The sequence below is a fragment of the Onychostoma macrolepis genome, chromosome 20, assembly GCF_012432095.1.
Source record: "Onychostoma macrolepis isolate SWU-2019 chromosome 20, ASM1243209v1, whole genome shotgun sequence".
Classification (NCBI taxonomy): Eukaryota; Metazoa; Chordata; class Actinopteri; order Cypriniformes; family Cyprinidae; genus Onychostoma; species Onychostoma macrolepis.
In genome coordinates this window covers 20,146,788-20,166,039 of record NC_081174.1, presented here as the reverse complement: position 1 = coordinate 20,166,039, position 19,252 = coordinate 20,146,788, and the positions used below count along the sequence as shown (strand labels likewise).

Below are 19,252 nucleotides of genomic sequence, written 5' to 3'. Positions count from 1 at the left end.
TAAAATAATCCATGCCATCATTTACAAGCTTTGTTTCAGTTGGAAGATTGGGAAAGCATTACTCATTTTCCATTGAGTGCTTCTGGAACAATGTGCAATACAATGAAAGTGAAGTGAAAAGAATGAATTTGTAAAGGCAGATGATAATTCGCCTCACTTATCTCCCTCAAGTCATTGTTTAGCCATCAGAGCAGTGAGGCTAATAGCTGCTGTAATGATATGATAGCTGGCTGCCTTCACAATTGCACTTTCTCGTTTATCCCTCTCTTCCCCCATCCAATCCATCTTCTTTTCATCAGCACAAACACAGATGCAAACTTACACGCATAGACCCATGGCATCATCTCTATCTCTGTGATCATGATCATGTGCTCGCCCCTCATCACCACAGGCCAATTATGTGCTTTCCCAGAGAGCCCAGTGTGTTGCTTAGTAACACCTGTGGATAAGTAAACTGAGTGAATGGCTTTGCTACAGCATCTATATTATCATGGTCTAATACGTCAGCACAGCACGCATAATGTAATGACTTCAAGCTGCAATGTATAACAGTATTCTCAAAATTGGCATAATGAATTGAGTGACACCAATAAAAGAGCATTTATAAATTCAATACAGTGCCTGATTGGCTAAATGAGCTTGACTGGTTGGTACCACTGAGTTAATCATGGTATATTCATGAAAAGCTAATATATCCTAGAAAACTATTTTATGCTGGTTTAATGATTTTTATTCTCAAAGTAGTTGCTTGCTTGAAGTTTAAAATGTTTACAGTTGTCATGAAATTAAAAATTCACTATTTTCTAAATGAATACTAAGTATACACTGCAATGCTTTTCTTACTTGGATGTTTTGTCTTGTTTGCAGCCAAAATATCTAAAAAATTCCTAAATCAAGGATTTTCTAGACAAGTAAAAAAATTATTGTCTTGTTTCCAGCAAAACAAGTCAAAATTAAGTGAGCTTTTGCTCGAAACAAGCTAAATAATCTGCCAATGGGGTAAACAAAATAATCTTGTTTTCTGTTTGAAAAACAACTTAATTTTCACTTGTTTTTGCTGAAAACAAGACAATAATTTTTACTTGTCTAGAAAATCCTTTTTGATTTAAGAATTTTTAGATATTTTGGCTGGAAACAAGACAAAACATCTAAGTAAGAAAAGCATTTTTTGCAGTGTAGTACCATACTTTTTTCTTTTAAATAATTGGTTTCACATCATAATACAGAAGAAAATATCTGTTGCTGCTTCTGTTTCATTGCAACTTTAAATGTAAGTAGTTTCCCCAACAGTGGGCATCTAAGTCCCATTGTTAGGTCCTGTATTGATAAGTATATAATGCTAAATAAGTAAGACTGGCAATAAGATGTTATTTTACTGAACATATTTCTCTTGATATATTTCCATAGTTGTTTGAAAGGGCTGTAAAAACATTAAGCTTTTTTTTGTATGTAGTAGCAATGCGAAAAATATTTCTCAATGTTTATTTAGAGAATCTCATTTCAAACATCTCCCTAGAAAATTACAAATTACTTCAAGCCTTGGTTACTTGATATTGTAATATGGCCTTACTATTTCAGCACTGAAAGAGGCAAGGTCACTTATGTGTATTCCTACTAACATTGTTTACTTGTTTTGTAATAGACTATTGTATAACATTTTTTTTTTTTTTTTCAATCTCCAAGATATGGAAGAAGTGAAGTCAACTTCAGGGCCTGACAAAGAGACAGATGGAAAAGATAAGGAGAGGCTACAGACAGCCAAAGAGTCCAGCGGTGCATTGCTTCTGTCCCAGGATGCATTAGCATCAGAAAAACCCCCGCTGTTGGAGACATGGGTGGACCTGCACAACTTCACTAAATGCTTCCAGTAAGGGTCAATCATCTCCAGCAATAGCCTAAGCCATATTATGCTAATCCTTTGCTATTTTGTCAAATAAACTCTTCATGCTCTTAAATTACTATTAAGCTGCAGGCTATAATATGCTAATAATCATGTGTTTTGCAGGACGCTGTTGGTTTTTCACAAGCCAGATACTTATGCACATCAGTGTAAGACATCACACTTTAAAGTAGGTTTTTGAAGGAAAGACAATCTTAATATTAAATGTAAAATAGTAATATTTTTACTAGTGTATACTGAAACTAAAAAATATTCTTCTTCTTTTTACATTTGGGGTTACATTAAATTATAATTACATCATTAAAGTAACGACATTAACATCAGTTAAAAATTGTGCTGCTTAATATATGTGATGCACTTTTTTCAGAATTCACCAACAAATAGAAACTTCAAGAGAACAACATTTATTTGAAATGGATCTCTTTTGGCATTATAAGTGCCTTTACTGTCAATTTTGTGCCCTGTGCCCTTGCTGGAAAACCCCCCCAAACACAAACAGTTTGCTTAATGAATGAAAAAATAAATAAAAATTTAACAAATGCTTCCCTATTACTCTTAATATTCCCCATGAGTCCGTAGCTGTGGTAACTGTAATTTATTTTCCTCTATGGGTGGGCTGGGCCCCCTTGCTGACTGTATCTATGACATTCAGAATGCATTATCATAAAAACACCTAATATAAGAATCAACTAAACCTGTTGTTGTGCCATTTGTAATTGTGCTTGGTATAATTATGGTATCTGTAGTGGGAGGGATGTGTTGTGTTAGGAAAGAACATGAAAGTGACTCAATTCTCTGTTAGAACTCCATCTCCTCTCGGCTGTCTGCTGCTGCATTGTCCAATGCTGTGGCCTCCACCCACTCTGTGTCCGCTCATGCTAGACAACCTGATTCAACTGCAGTTGTTCACACACAGGTACACACACATACACATAAACACAATGGGAGGTTTTTGATAACCATGCTGTTTTTGCTCTTCCCTCCCCATTTTGCTGTAATGCTGGTGAGTTGGATTTTTTTTTGAAAACCTTATCCACTGAGAACATGTGGTTTGATTTAATATTTGGTAATTACTGTGAGTGTGAGTTTATGAAATGTGTGTGTGTGTGTGTGTGTGTGTGTGTGTGTGTGTGTGTGTGTGTGTGTGTGTATATTCTATTGTCTCCTGAGATGCATACAAAACGAAACACATTAATAAGGTCTGCTGATGCTGTTCTATTCTGTCCATTGTTCTTGCTTCTCTCAGTCTGCAGATGGGAAAGGTACTCACTTCCTTTTTGTGGATAGCCTGTTACCCACAGAAATTGTCATTGGATTCTCAGCTTTGGTGCACTGGGGAGAGAATTTGGAAGAAAGTAAGGACAGATAGACTTACTGTTCACACTCAGTTTGTCTGTTCACAAGAACAAGGATCCTGTCTAAAGTGTGGCTCTGTTTTGTGTACAGAAAAGGAGTCATCAGCCAGACCTGGTTCTCTAACAGCTAAGCCTTTCTCGTGGAAGAGCATCGTCTCTGAATTCCCTGTGGTGCAGATTCAAACTACTGCTAGTAAAGCTGTGTTGCTTTCTCTTCCTCCAGGGTAACCACAGTATCACCGCAATTGCCGAATTTTCAGAAGCCATTACTCTAGTGCAGGCATCCTCAAATCTGGCCCACTCCTGCAGAGTTTAGTTCTAACCCTAATCAAACACACCTGAGCATGCTAACCAGAGTCTTCAAGATCATTAGAAAATCACAGGTAGGTGAGTTTGATCAGGGTTGGAGCTAAACTCTGCAGCAGATTGACCCTCCAGGGAAAGAGTTGAGGAACCCTGCTCTAGCGTCACATTCTAGGATCTGTTTCACATGATCCTTAAGAAATCATTCTAATATGATTTCTTATATGATTCTAATATAATTGATTTGGAGCTCATGCAACAGCATTTATTTAAAACAGAAGTGAAAAATTTAAATAAAATCTATAAATAAATAAAAAACATACAAATTATTTAAATAAAAAAAAAGAAATGACTACACTGTTTTAGGTCAATATATGATAGACATTAGTAAGGGATTTTTTGACAGCAAAGAAAATAAGGCTGTTAGGATTGGAAGTACAGTGTGTTCAATGGGTTGTACTCTTGTTTAACAACATGCTAATTGTTCAGCTGACAAAACATTTTCCGAGAGACTTTTAATAGACAAAAACTCCATTCCAGCTTTGGGAGTGATCTAAGTAATCTAGGACCTTCGCCATTTCAAATACAGCCTCATTTTCGTCCATATAAAATATTATGTCAGATGTTCTTGCATCAGTTGGAGCTCAATGTGCTATTTGGAGCATTTTTAAATCATGCAGTGATTCATGTTAATATCTTTTGCAATATAATATACTGATTAGGGGTGGCACAGTACACATGTCACGGTTCGGTACGTACCTCGGTTCGGGGGGTCACGGTTCGATACGATTTCGGTACAACAGGGGGGAAAAAATCTACTATGCTCGGTTTCTTTTCATTTATTTTGAACAGACAGTAGTACACATTACTATTTTTTTCCACCTAGATGTGAAAATACTAAATATTATTACATTGTTATATTTATATATAAAATCTGCAGTACATACAGTGAGGAAAATAAGTATTTGAACACCCTGCTATTTTGCAAGTTCTCCCACTTAGAAATCATGGAGGGTCTGAAATTGTCATCGTAGGTGCATGTCCACTGTGAGAGACATAATCTAAAAAAAAAAATCCAGAAATCACAATGTATGATTTTTTAACTATTTATTTGTATGATACAGCTGCAAATAAGTATTTGAACACCTGTCTATCAGCTAGAATTCTGACCCTCAAAGACCTGTTAGTCTGCCTTTAAAATGTCCACCTCCACTCCATTTATTATCCTAAATTAGATGCACCTGTTTGAGGTCGTTAGCTGCATAAAGACACCTGTCCACCCCATACAATCAGTAAGAATCAAACTACTAACATGGCCAAGACCAAAGAGCTGTCCAAAGACACTAGAGACAAAATTGTACACCTCCACAAGGCTGGAAAGGGCTACGGGGAAATTGCCAAGCAGCTTGGTGAAAAAGGTCCACTGTTGGAGCAATCATTAGAAAATGGAAGAAGCTAAACATGACTGTCAATCTCCCTCGGACTGGGGCTCCATGCAAGATCTCACCTCGTGGGGTCTCAATGATCCTAAGAAAGGTGAGAAATCAGCCCAGAACTACACTGGAGGAGCTGGTCAATGACCTGAAAAGAGCTGGGACCACCGTTTCCAAGGTTACTGTTGGTAATGCACTAAGACGTCATGGTTTGAAATCATGCATGGCACGGAAGGTTCCCCTGCTTAAACCAGCACATGTCCAGGCCCGACTTAAGTTTGCCAATGACCATTTGGATGATCCAGAGGAGTCATGGGAGAAAGTCATGTGGTCAGATGAGACCAAAATAGAACTTTTTGGTCATAATTCCACTAAACGTGTTTGGAGGAAGAAGAATGATGAGTACCATCCCAAGAACACCATCCCTACTGTGAAGCATGGGGGTGGTAGCATCATGCTTTGGGGGTGTTTTTCTGCACATGGGACAGGCGACTGCACTGTATTAAGGAAAGGATGACCGGGGCCATGTATTGCGAGATTTTGGGGAACAACCTCCTTCCCTCAGTTAGAGCATTGAAGATGGGTCGAGGCTGGGTCTTCCAACATGACAATGACCCGAAGCACACAGCCAGGATAACCAAGGAGTGGCTCTGTAAGAAGCATATCAAGGTTCTGGCGTGGCCTAGCCAGTCTCCAGACCTAAACCCAATAGAGAATCTTTGGAGGGAGCTCAAACTCCGTGTTTCTCAGCGACAGGCCAGAAACCTGACTGATCTAGAGATGATCTGTGTGGAGGAGTGGGCCAAAATCCCTCCTGCAGTGTGTGCAAACCTGGTGAAAAACTACAGGAAACGTTTGACCTCTGTAATTGCAAACAAAGGCTACTGTACCAAATATTAACATTGATTTTCTCAGGTGTTCAAATACTTATTTGCAGCTGTATCATACAAATAAATAGTTAAAAAATCATACATTGTGATTTCTGGAATTTTCTTTTTAGATTATGTCTCTCACAGTGGACATGCACCTACGATGACAATTTCAGACCCCTCCATGATTTCTAAGTGGGAGAACTTGCAAAATAGCAGGGTGTTCAAATACTTATTTGCAGCTGTATCATACAAATAAATAGTTAAAAATCATACATTGTGATTTCTGGAATTTTCTTTTTAGATTATGTCTCTCACAGTGGACATGCACCTACGATGACAATTTCAGACCCCTCCATGATTTCTAAGTGGGAGAACTTGCAAAATAGCAGGGTGTTCAAATACTTATTTTCCTCACTGTATATACATACAATGAATACATTCTTGAAATATATCTGATTTAGTTTACAGATAAACAAGGGGGGGGGGCAGTGCGACACATAACAGCCTATATATGCTGAGTTTCAGTTCATTTTTGTGACACGCTTAATTTGTTCACGGAAAGGAAACTCAAATGGCAGAAAGCGACATCCTATTTGTTTTCTTTTTTTTGTTTTCATTGTGAGTGTACACAAATAAAAGCAGACATTTATACAGTGATGCATTATTAATAAGACAATAAGTGTTTAAAGTTAATTCTGGTGGTAAAAGGAAACAGTTGAAGTGATCGTGCCGGAACACACACACACACACACACTGTGTGTTAGGAATGGAAGTACAGTGTGTTCAATGGATTGTACTCTCGTTTAACAACATGCTAATTGTTTGCAAAACATGACTTAGTACTTGGTGGCAAAACCCTTGTTGGCAATCACAGAGGTCAGATGTTTCTTGTAGTTGGCCACCAGGTTTGCGCACATCTCAGGAGGGATTTTGTCCCACTCCTCTTTGCAGATCCTCTCCAAGTCATTAAGGTTTCGAGGCTGACATTTGGCAACTCAAACCTTCAGCTCCCTCCACAGAATTTCTATGGGATTAAGGTCTGGAGACTGGCTAGTCCACTCCAGGACCTTAATGTGCTTCTTCTTGAGCCACTCCTTTGTTGCCTTGGCCTTGTGTTTTGGGTCATTGTCATGCTGGTATACCCATCCACGACCCATTTTCAATGCCCTGGCTGGCTTCAATGCCCTGGCCCTGACGGTACATGGCCCGTCCATCGTCCCTTTGATGCGGTGCAGTTGTCCTGTCCCCTTAGCAGAAAAAGACCCCAAAGCATAATGTTTCCACCTCCATGTTTGACGGTGGGGATGGTGTTCTTGGGGTTATAAGCAGCATTCCACCTCCTCCAAACATGGCGAGTTGAGTTGATGCCAAAGAGTCTCATCTGACCACAACACTTTCACCCAGTTCTCCTCTGAATCATTGGCAAACTTCAGACGGGCCTGTACATGCGCTTTCTTGAGCAGGGGACCTTGCGGGCGCTGCAGGATTTCAGTCGTAGTTCAGGCGTAGTGTGTTACCAATTGTTTTCTTGGTGACTATGGTCCCAGCTGCCTTGAGATCATTGACAAGATCCTCCCGTGTAGTTCTGGGCAGATTCCTCACCGTTCTCATGATCATTGAAACTCCACGAGGTGAGATTTTGCATGGAGCCCCAGTCCGAGGAGACTGACAGTTATTTTGTGTTTCTTACATTTGTGAATAATCGCACCAACTATTGTCACCTTCTCACCAAGCTGCTTGGCGATGGTCTTGTAGCCCATTCCAGCCTTGAGTAGGTCTACAATCTTGTCCTGACATCCTTGGACAGCTCTTTGGTCTTGGCCATGGTGGAGAGTTTGGAATCTGATTGATTGATTGCTTCTGTGGACAGGTTGAATTTTATACAGGTAACAAGCTGAGATAGGAGCACTCCCTTTAAGAGAGGGATCAAATGACCCCACTGTATACATGTAATATATATTTATTTACAGTAAGTGTTCTCAGAAGTGGTCCCAACATTGATATCAGTGCTGTGACAGTCGACACTGTGATGTGAACTGTTGCAGTTGTTCAAATCCAACAAAAATCTCTCAACATCACTATTTGTTTTCTTTTTTTGTTTTCATTGTGAGTGTACACAAATAAAAGCAGACCTTTATACAGTGATGCATTATTAATAAGACAATAAGTGTTTAAAGTTAATTCTGGTGGTAAAAGGAAACAGTTGAAGTGATCGTGCCGGAACACACACACACACACACACACTGTGTGTTAGGAATGGAAGTACAGTGTGTTCAATGGATTGTACTCTCGTTTAACAACATGCTAATTGTTTGCAAAACATGACTTAGTACTTGGTGGCAAAACCCTTGTTGGCAATCACAGAGGTCAGATGTTTCTTGTAGTTGGCCACCAGGTTTGCGCACATCTCAGGAGGGATTTTGTCCCACTCCTCTTTGCAGATCCTCTCCAAGTCATTAAGGTTTCGAGGCTGACATTTGGCAACTCAAACCTTCAGCTCCCTCCACAGAATTTCTATGGGATTAAGGTCTGGAGACTGGCTAGTCCACTCCAGGACCTTAATGTGCTTCTTCTTGAACCACTCCTTTGTTGCCTTGGCCTTGTGTTTTGGGTCATTGTCATGCTGGTATACCCATCCACGACCCATTTTCAATGCCCTGGCTGGCTTCAATGCCCTGGCCCTGACGGTACATGGCCCCGTCCATCGTCCCTTTGATGCGGTGCAGTTGTCCTGTCCCCTTAGCAGAAAAAGACCCCCAAAGCATAATGTTTCCACCTCCACGTTTGACGGTGGGGATGGTGTTCTTGGGGTTATAAGCAGCATTCCACCTCCTCCAAACATGGCGAGTTGAGTTGATGCCAAAGAGTCTCATCTGACCACAACACTTTCACTCAGTTCTCCTCTGAATCATTGGCAAACTTCAGACGGGCCTGTACATGCGCTTTCTTGAGCAGGGGGACCTTGCGGGCGCTGCAGGATTTCAGTCGTAGTTCAGGCGTAGTGTGTTACCAATTGTTTTCTTGGTGACTATGGTCCCAGCTGCCTTGAGATCATTGACAAGATCCTCCCGTGTAGTTCTGGGCAGATTCCTCACCGTTCTCATGATCATTGAAACTCCACGAGGTGAGATTTTGCATGGAGCCCCAGTCCGAGGGAGACTGACAGTTATTTTGTGTTTCTTACATTTGTGAATAATCGCACCAACTATTGTCACCTTCTCACCAAGCTGCTTGGCGATGGTCTTGTAGCCCATTCCAGCCTTGAGTAGGTCTACAATCTTGTCCTTGACATCCTTGGACAGCTCTTTGGTCTTGGCCATGGTGGAGAGTTTGGAATCTGATTGATTGATTGCTTCTGTGGACAGGTTGAATTTTATACAGGTAACAAGCTGAGATAGGAGCACTCCCTTTAAGAGAGGGGATCAAATGACCCCCCCCCCCACTGTATACATGTAATATATATTTATTTACAGTAAGTGTTCTCAGAAGTGGTCCCAACATTGATATCAGTGCTGTGACAGTCGACACTGTGATGTGAACTGTTGCAGTTGTTCAAATCCAACAAAAATCTCTCAACATCACTACCAAGGTTCATGTAATGTATTGCACTCTCTCTTAGGAGCCCAGAACAGAAGAGAGAGATAAGAAGATGGGCTGAGATACAGAAAGAGAGAGAGATATGACCCAGTCTGCTATTTCTAGCAGCATAGTGGCCTAAAAGCTGGAAGCCTACATTCAGAGGTCATACTGAGGGAAGAGGAGGGCCAAGTGTAGGCATATCTGAATAGTTTTTTGAGGATCATACATTCAGGAAAAAAAAAAGAATGTTACCAAAAGGCTCTCTCTTTCCTTTGTTCTCTCTCCCTTAGTCTCCACCTAATACTCCTCTGTATTGTTGAGAAATCTGATTTCTGTCGACAAATTATGTAAAGCTAATATGTCATTGCAGAGCTGGTCCAGTTCCGTGGGGGTTTATGAGGGTGCTTAAAAGGTGTAAGAGCAACTTCAGTCGAAATTGTAATAATAGCTTTTATAAGCTTATGGAGATTTTGCTGACTTCAAATAAATGAACGAAATGCTGCATGTACGAAATCCCTACATCATCACTAGTAACAGTGCATGATCTTGCAAATCAGTCTTCTAATTTGAAGTTATGAATTAGGAGTATTTTGCTGCTTTGCTAATGTGCCATGTGCTTTAGTCTTAGTCATATGATGATCACATACTACATACTGTAAATGATTTCAACAGCATAAGCATTTACTCCTGGTTGTAAGTGAGAAGGCATGACTATAAAAATAGATCTTGTAAGAATAAGTTCATATAGATCCGGCATTTTATTTAATTAAAATTAGATCAACTTACTATATAAATATTTACATTGTAACACTAAAGACCAATGTCTATTAAAAACACTATAAAATTTCTAATCAGCACTGTTTTTTCTCTCTCACTAGGCGTCATGTTCTTCATGTGCACACAAGTGCTTCATTGGCCGTCCACCTACATCTATTCAGCATGTCTCCTTTTGTGTTTGGTGATGAGGAGACTGTTATGCCATACCTTGACAAGGCATGCACACATTAACACACACATTTGTGACCCTGGACCACAAAACCAGTCATAAGTCACACAGGTATATTTATAGCAATGGCCAAAAATGCATTGTATGGGTCAAATTTTTCTTTTATGCAAAAAATCATTAGGATATTAAGTAAAGCTCATGTTCAATGAAGATATTTTGTACAGTAAATATATCAAAACTTAATTTTTGATTCGTAATATGCATTGCTAAGAACTTAATTTGGACAACGTTAAAGGAGATTTTCTCAATATTTAGATTTTTTCGCACCCTCAGATTCCAGATATTTAAATAGTTGTTGTATCTCGGCCAAATATTGTCCTATCCTAAAAAACCATGCATCAATGGAAAGCTTATTTATTCAGATGTATAAATCTCAATTTAAAAAAAAATTTACCCTTATGACTGGTTTTGTGGTCCAGGGTCACATTTGCTTGAAGTTGCATTGACTAGTCAATTAATCCATTAGTCTTGCCACTGGTCAGTGCATCAGTTCTTTATAGCAGCAACCGGATGACAAAAAAAAATTCAGTTGTTGTGAATTCATGTTTCTCTTCTGAATTGTCAAGGAGAGTCTGAGGTTCTGTGAGCAGGCTGTAATGATCGTGAGAGCCCTGGGTCGAGTGATCAGCTGCTTCTCAGATCCAGAGGAACTACCATCAACCACCAAAGAACTTGAGAAGACCCATGGTGTAGGCATACAGCAACAAAGGGTGGGTTAAACACAGGTCTGGTTTGCACCCTCTGTTAGACCACTGTGTAACCAAAACATTCTATTTGAACAAACTATTTTGCATTTCCTTTTGAATTTTAACAGCCACAGAAACACCTTAATTTTTTAATTAATAAAATATGTGCTCTTTCAGAATTTGAAATTGAGCTCTTTATGACTCATCACCAATGTTCATAGCACTGTACCACCGAGCAGCTATGAAATGCCATTGCTAATCTTTTGAATTTCTAGTTTAATTAAAAACTCATTGTTTCTTTACATTTTTCATTCTTAATCTTTAATTTAAAATTAACTTCACTAAAAATTTAATTAAAGTTTTTTATTTGTTTTGTGCTCATGCCCACTTTGAGTTGAGTTCATTTTAAATTAAATGTTAGGATTAGTTGTGGTTTTTAGTTTTTGTTTTGTTTTGTCAAAACCATGCAACCTACATTTATTTTGTCAGTATTCAGTCCCTCCAGGATTTCACGATTTTTTTTGTGTGATTTTTGCGATCAAAATGACTGATTTTGTGGTGGTAATTTCCATAAATGTGTGACAAATTTGCGATTTTTTTTTTTTTTTTTTTTTTTTTTTTTAAATTATGATATCACATTTACCAAATTAACTCAAGTGAAGTCACCTTTATTTATATAGTGCTTTTAACAATACAGATTGTGTCAAAGCATCTTTACAGTATCAAATAGGAAAATAGTGTGTCAGTAGTGCAGAAGGACAATAGTAAACACTCAATTTTCAGTTAAAGGTATTTCATTATTGAATTCAGTGATGTCATAATCCAGCTCAGTTCAGTTCTAATAGTATTTGTGCAATCAATTCGACGATATCACTGGAAATTAAGTGTCCCCAATAGGGCTGCACGATTAATCCCATGCGATTTTGAATCAGCTGGACTTTATTAAACGTGCAGATTATGTATTATGTTAGATGCACAATATTCAAAAATAACAAACAATGCATAAAGCTGGTTTATTTTGGTCTCTTCAGTTCTGAAACATTTGAACTTTTAAAACAACCTTAGGACCTAACCTATGTAAACATTAACAAAGAAGTATTGTAGCTGTACATGCTTGTAAATCCAATTCATACATTTGGTATTTTGGTCTCTTAATAAATTCTGATATATTGATATATATATTATATATTGATATATAAAAAATAGAAGGGGAAAAAATTAAATAATTAAACAACACTGCGTAGTCAGCGTTGGTATTGTATCAGACTTTACTTTACTGATCAGTGTGCACTTAATATTATATGAAATTCAAGTTCAAATGGAGTTAAAGTTTTTGACCAGCGAATGACGGAGATGGAGTGTCATTAGAACGGCTGTAACTGTTATCTGAGGCAGCAAGTGCATCGCAATATATGCTTTCATCAAATTTTACAGGTTATATAACGTTTATTGTAGCTATTTGGACGCTTAGTTTTTTCTTGTTGTTTAATACACTTGGACAAAATCTCAAATTAAGCGCTTATGCACAGGATATTTAAAACGTACAAAAGTATATTGGCTAGACGGCAAATAACCTACTTCTTCTCCGCTCTTCAAGCACACAAAAACATTAGCCTTTACAGACATAGTGTTTGAGTAAAGAAAACGCTGTACTATTCAAACATCAATTATTTATTTACCCTTTCATTGCGAAAAAGCAGAGATCTGTCTCCTCCAGGCTGTGCGCGGCGCGTAAATCTGAATGGAGGCGGGTGAATGTTTCGCTGAGAGATGATCCAATGACATTACGAGGTTTTACTGACAAGCTCTTTTTAATGCTTATCATTGGTTAAACATTTTTTTAAAACCCTCTGATTTAAAATAATAATAACGAATTATAATAGAGATATGAAGTTTGGATAATTTTCCACGGCACACCTGACTGGGTTAGGGTATGGCAACTGCATACTCTGCCATACGGAAACGCCGCCCCTGCTCGTGCAGTATATCGGGATATTGCTCAGCCCGGTCCTTGGCACTGATGTGATGTGAGGAGGCAGGTGAGACAAATTTGCCGCCATTGATTCTTGACAGACCGCTCACATACACAGACGTCATCACGTGAACAACATCTGAATCCACGTAACGTAAAATAATTCAGTTAGATGATTATAATTTTATGTTATGTGAGGTCTTTTATTTATTTTTTTGCGATTATTTTGCGGTTAAATGACGAATTATGCAGGATCACAAAAAAATGCGACATTTTGTTTATTTTGCATTGCATTCAGCGATCGCGGAATCGCGAAAAACTGGAGGGACTGACTATTAAACTGAATATTGACGATGCTTTACATTAGAATTTGGATTTGTCTGAATTTGTTGATGAAGCTTGCATTGTTGGTTCTGTTATTTTCCTGTTTATTAGTGAAGCTGCTTTGAAACAATCTGTACTGTATAAAGCACTATATTTAAAATAAAAAAAGTGGCTTGACTTGACTTTGCATTCCAAAGACCCCTTAGTAAGTTAGAGGAATTGAGCCATTTGTCCTGGCACTGACTGTATATTGCTTACAAACATATTTATATACTTATTATTTTTGTCCCATACAGGTGTTCAGTGACGCTGTGTATCATATGTTTTGCTCTGCTCTGGGGCGGAAACTGACCTCTGAGGAGCTGTTTGCGGTACAGACTCTGACAGGAGACCCATCGCCACATGGCAGCAATGATAGAACCTTGGATGCACGATCAGGTGAATGTGGGGCTAACAGAGTCTCTCTTTGGGTTTAGACCTATTATAGCATGTGGCTCCTCCTGACTTTATGTACCCATGTGTTTTTTCTCCCTGTAAAAGATGACACTCCGGAGTGCTGGAATGGCAGGCAGGCCACAGACAAGGAAATGCAGGCAGCCACAGTGTTGCAGGCAGGTTGGAAAGGATACCTAGTCAGAGAGATCCTCACTGCAGCAAGACCAGGTAAAGTCCAGCTTCTCCTGAAATAGATATAATGATACCTGGTAGAAATGGAAGAGTGGAGACACTATATTCAAGAATTTATGCCAATTGTTTTTGCGATCTGATTCATACCCATTCTCTTGTGGTCAGTTATGTCTGACATCTGTTCTATGGGTTTTTATGTTCGTGAGAGAGAGAGAGTGCAAGGCCCTGGAGCTCATACTTATCAATGAAGCTGCCAGTCATTCTAAGCGAGTATGACAGCAGAGAGAATAACACACCTCTCCATCTCTCTCTCCATCTGGCTCCATACCTCCAAGCACCACTCCATCCCCAGCCTGACAACATGAGTGACAGGGAGAGTGGCCGAGAGAAAGTGAGAAAGAAAGAAAGATGCAGCAGTATCGGAAAGGATGAAGGGAAAGTGTGAGAGGAAGGATAAAAGGAGCAGAATGTTTCTGAGCAAGATAATGTATATTTCAGGAAGCAATAGCATCCGGGAAGCTCAGAGAGTCAAAACATGCAAGCAGTCTCTAAAGATCCTAGTATTGCTCATTAAGCTCTATTTACCTCAAACAACTCATTTATTGTGTGAAAATTACAGTGTAGATCCAGCAGTCACACATAGATAAACAAAACAGTCCATCCCTACTTCTGAAGTCTATTGAATATAGTTCTGTCATGTTTTTCCACGGCTGATTACTAATTTTTTTTCGAGCAAATGGGATGATTTCGACTGCCATTTTTTTAAGCAAGAGACAAGAAAGAATGAACTAGCAAGTAAACATCTTTACAGGCTGAACTGGCTGTTAATAAACATATTTGTAGCCGTTTGAAATTAGAGACAACCAAAGATGCGACATACATATAGTATGAGAAGTTTAAAAAAAAATTGTAATTAGATTTTGTAATTTCAAGATTTAAGGCCAATACAGAATGGTATGGCTTTAGCTTTGTGAAATTATGCTACGTAAAACATACCTGCACAAAACAAAAACAGTTTCCTTCAGAAAAACATTCATATAAACCCCCAGCCGTAATTCAATACTTCCAATATTTCGAGCATCATTAAGAGAGCTTGCTCTGCCTAGGTACAGTGGTTTGTCTGGTAGTGCGTCTGTGCTCTCCTCTTTGTATCAGTCACCAGTGTGTCCAATTCTGGCCTCTGTTAGTGTTCTGTTTACAGACTTAGTCTTTTTTCCTCACAAGTTACATTTTGGGAATTATTGCAATGCAATTTGTGTGCATATCCAGAACAGGGATCACCTGAAATAAAACAAAAAAAATGACTAGTTGAGATATACTGTATAATATATAATATATCTCAACTAGATATCATGAGATATATATAGTAGAGCTGCATGATATATCGCATGCAATATATCGTGCAGCCCTAATATATATGTATATGTGTGTTTTTAGCTAATAAAAAACTGTCAAAATTGGATTAATGGTCTAGTTGTGCAAAAAACCTTTATTTATTATTATTATTTTTTTTTAAATATATGTTTTATCTTCACAGCCAGGTGGGAGCTGGTACAAGGTGACATTGTATCCTCTTCTTGGCTGATGTCATTCTCTATATCTTTCTGAAAGAGTTTCTGTCATTACGACTTTCATTTGCAAATGAGCCTCAGAACGGTTTGTCTCCTACCAGTCAGTATGAAATTAATTTCATTTTAGGGGCATTTATTCTTTCTAGCACTCATTTGGCAGTAGATGGGCAGATAAATATCATTTTATGTGAGAGGAGAGAAGAATATTTCAATGAACAAAGCCAGACCTGGCTGGTAAAATGATTGGCATTATAGAAGCAGAGGGACTGAGATTTGTTGAGTTCATTTATCTGTCACAGAGGCTTTTCTGCATCATCTTTTAATCTAAAACTGGGCCAAATCTATCCATGTTATCCAATCCAGTTTCACAGCTCCAAGGTGAACGTTGTGGATTTTTATGAATGCTTATTACGGTGTGTTCATGTTTGTTTGTGTGTTCTTAGGCACCAAGGAAAATCTGAGCGTCGCTAAAACTCTGCAAGAGATGTGGGCTCCCGTGGAATCCGATCTAGAGAAACATGCTGTATCTTTACTGAGGTGAATTATTCATTTTAAAGAATCATTTCTCTCCTCCATTGTGGTGCCATCTCTCGGTGGTACCATCTGCTGTTTACTGTCTGTGTGCCTGGCTTTAGATGCGGGGAGGGTCTGTAGAGAGTGACCTCTGGCCTGGGGGGTGAATGTGGCATGTGTCTGGGCTCAGTGGGTGGGTGGTATCTTCTCCCAGCTCTTGTAGCCTAACCTAGTCGACTCTGACAATCTGGGTGTCATAGGTCGGTTTTTGTCTGCTTGAATCTTTATCCAGTACTAAGTGTACATTTCTGGTAGACACATGGTTGCTAATGGTGAAGGAATAGCAGAGCTGTACCCCTGTGGAGAGGATGAGTGCAACAGAATAACGTTCACTGACTATTCAGTGCCTGTGCCAGAGGTAGCAAACTCCTGGATTCTGATCTTCAGGTCAGAAACGCTAATTTTACACTTTTAGCAAACCAATAGTTTACTAAAAATGAATTTTTATTAAGAAATACAAACTTTGAACTCAAAGTTTGCTTGTATTTTTAAGCGATTTCTAATTCTTACACTTCAGCGATTTTTCTTGTCTTTTCTTATTTCCAGGGAGGTGTTTCATGTTCCTAAGAACATTCTGCTTGTTCCTAAGATCTTCTCCCCTCTTCCTGTATGTATTGTGCATGTCATCAATAATGACACTTTAGAGGAGATACCCAAAGTCTTTAACAGGGTGGAGCCATACATATACACCCCAAACAAGGTTTGTCTCTGTCAATGGGACAACTCCTCTCCATGTTTTTTTTTTAAACTTATACATTCATTTTTATATTGTATGTCTTCTGCTTCACTTCTGCTTTTCATAGGATGGTTATACATTTGTAGCTGAGGCGCAGACTGGAGACACGCCTGTGATTGGAGGAAAATGGCGAATGCTTCTAATTGGCTGCCGGGAACCCCTGCCACAGCTGGCCAGAGAAACACCAAACAATAACTTTTCTGTAAAAGAGTTGAAAGGTTACTATATCCCTAATCAAAAGGACATCATCTGCAGGTTAGCACATGCATAAAGTGTAATAAGTAATAGCTTATGTGTATATATAACATTGAAGTTATATTAAAAGCACTGTAAAGCTGGACAATCAGTTGTTGCATCAAGTTTGACCTAAACTGTGTGTGTTTTTTTCCTGCCAGGCATGTGGTAAAAGTCTCCAGTGATCACAGTGCTACTGTGCATTTTCAGACTTCAAAATCAGACGTCTACATTAAACTCAGTATCCTAGACCATGAGAAAGAGGTCGCCAGCAGTCAGGGCAAAGGGCATGTCATAATTCCAGTCTACTGCTTCTCAGCCAGCAATGGTTTGTACACACACACACACACACACAAAAACATCTGTCTGTCTGTCTGTCTGTCTGTTGCTTCGTTAACGTTATCCTGGGACGTTCGTACTTACGAGTTGACAAGTCTTAATTATGACGTCAGGTGTGTTCAAGTCACTTTGGTCAGAACAAGATAGCTTTTCTACATAAAACTTTTCTACATAAAATTCAACTATTTTTGAACTTTACATCTACAAAATGATGAATAAAAATGTGCATCATTTTGTTTTTGCTTTTTTCTGTTTTATTCGACTTATGAAGGTGATGTAAACTGAATATATATTCTATATTAATTATACAATAATATGACATTTTGTATTCTGTATGTAACTTATATAGTTTCATTTAACATTACAAAAAAGTAATCATTTTATTCATTTCACAGCTGCGTCCATTGCATCCGACATGTTTTCTCACTGACACGTCCCCAACTCAGAAACTCGGGGCTTAAAGAAAATTTTGAGTTTCCCACTCGTAATAACGGTTTTGGGCCAGTTTTACTAAACAGGGGCAGGGCAAATTAGTGCGAGAGTGCAATTCCAAAACAGTGCCAATTAGCGTAGTCAAAAATAAAGAATAAAGAAATAAAGAAGCCACAGTAGGCTACATTGAAAAGAACCTGGAAGCCAAAAAAGGTTTGCTAGAAGTTTTGATAGACCTGGGGCATGTTCAGGCCCAACGTTTTGCTGCGGTTTGCGGGTTGAACGACATGTTTCCTGGAAACGGTGTGCAACAGAGTTTGAGATGTTTTTTCTTATTTGGTGGGTGTGTCAAAAATAACTGAAATAATAAGAGCACAAGTATAGTCCTCTTTAAGTCTGTCTAAATATCATGTAGTAATTGCAATGTCTTCTGGTCCATATCCTTTCCTAAGGAAGGTGTGCTATGTAACATAAAAATACTACATATTTATATATTTTGCTATTGTATTGTGGGTGACACTTTCATAAACGTTTCTATGCTCCTCTGATTATATAATGGTAAATATTACAATATCATAGCACAACAACAGTGATGAGCAATAATGATAAGCCTAATATAATACTCACAATAAAAATAATAAGGTCATATAGATCATAACACAGTCTCGGAGGTAAGAAGTGGATTATCCTTCATCTTGTCTTTTCATCCTGAAATGTGAGGCAAATGTTGGATCTCAATCAATAGGAAACACAAGGTGTCCAGATGCTTTTTTTGTTGTTTTTGTTTTAACTTAAGCTCCATGTTTTTAAAACACTGCATCATGTGCAAGATGCTGCAAAACACACTTTTTTTTTTTTTGTCAAATTAAATGTCTTTACTGCCTCAATTTAATGAATCCTTGATGAATTAAAGTATTTCTTTCAAATAAATAATTAAGTAATTTTTTAATGCTAGTATATTTATAGTGGCCCCAAAAAGTAATTGGAAAATTTAAACACTTAAAAATGGTATGAATGTCATTGCATTCTACAGATTAGTTTTTTTTTTTTTTTTAGATTAGATTAGAAATAGATGTGAACAGTAATTAATAATTGATCAACTTAAACTTTAAATTAATTATAATTCATAGATAAAACTAAGAAAAATATTTATTCACTTATTGTCAGTTGTCGGTAATTTTAATTATTTTGGGGCCACTGCAGGCGTTTTTAAACAGACACATTTACGTTTGCACATATTTCGAACAAATCACAGATAGTCTGTCACCCATAGACTGTGATGTTCCTGTGGGCTCACAAAAACTAAGGTA

The 19,252-nt window shown here is 38.3% G+C and overlaps 1 protein-coding gene across 2 annotated transcripts in view; it reads left to right on the top strand.

Annotated features, from left to right (window-relative positions):
• Nucleotides 1-19,252, top strand: part of adgb (androglobin) — a 44,016-nt gene that overhangs the window by 18,225 nt on the left and 6,539 nt on the right. For both annotated transcript variants that reach the window (XM_058756299.1, XM_058756301.1), the window contains exons 15-28: nt 1,684-1,867; nt 2,006-2,069; nt 2,703-2,816; nt 3,147-3,255; nt 3,347-3,479; nt 10,321-10,435; nt 11,015-11,158; nt 13,727-13,868; nt 13,971-14,093; nt 16,072-16,165; nt 16,457-16,588; nt 16,748-16,901; nt 17,005-17,192; nt 17,333-17,499. In XM_058756299.1, the coding sequence (XP_058612282.1) occupies nt 1,684-1,867; nt 2,006-2,069; nt 2,703-2,816; nt 3,147-3,255; nt 3,347-3,479; nt 10,321-10,435; nt 11,015-11,158; nt 13,727-13,868; nt 13,971-14,093; nt 16,072-16,165; nt 16,457-16,588; nt 16,748-16,901; nt 17,005-17,192; nt 17,333-17,499 (1,863 nt within the window). The remainder of the gene's footprint in view (nt 1-1,683; nt 1,868-2,005; nt 2,070-2,702; nt 2,817-3,146; nt 3,256-3,346; nt 3,480-10,320; nt 10,436-11,014; nt 11,159-13,726; nt 13,869-13,970; nt 14,094-16,071; nt 16,166-16,456; nt 16,589-16,747; nt 16,902-17,004; nt 17,193-17,332; nt 17,500-19,252) is intronic.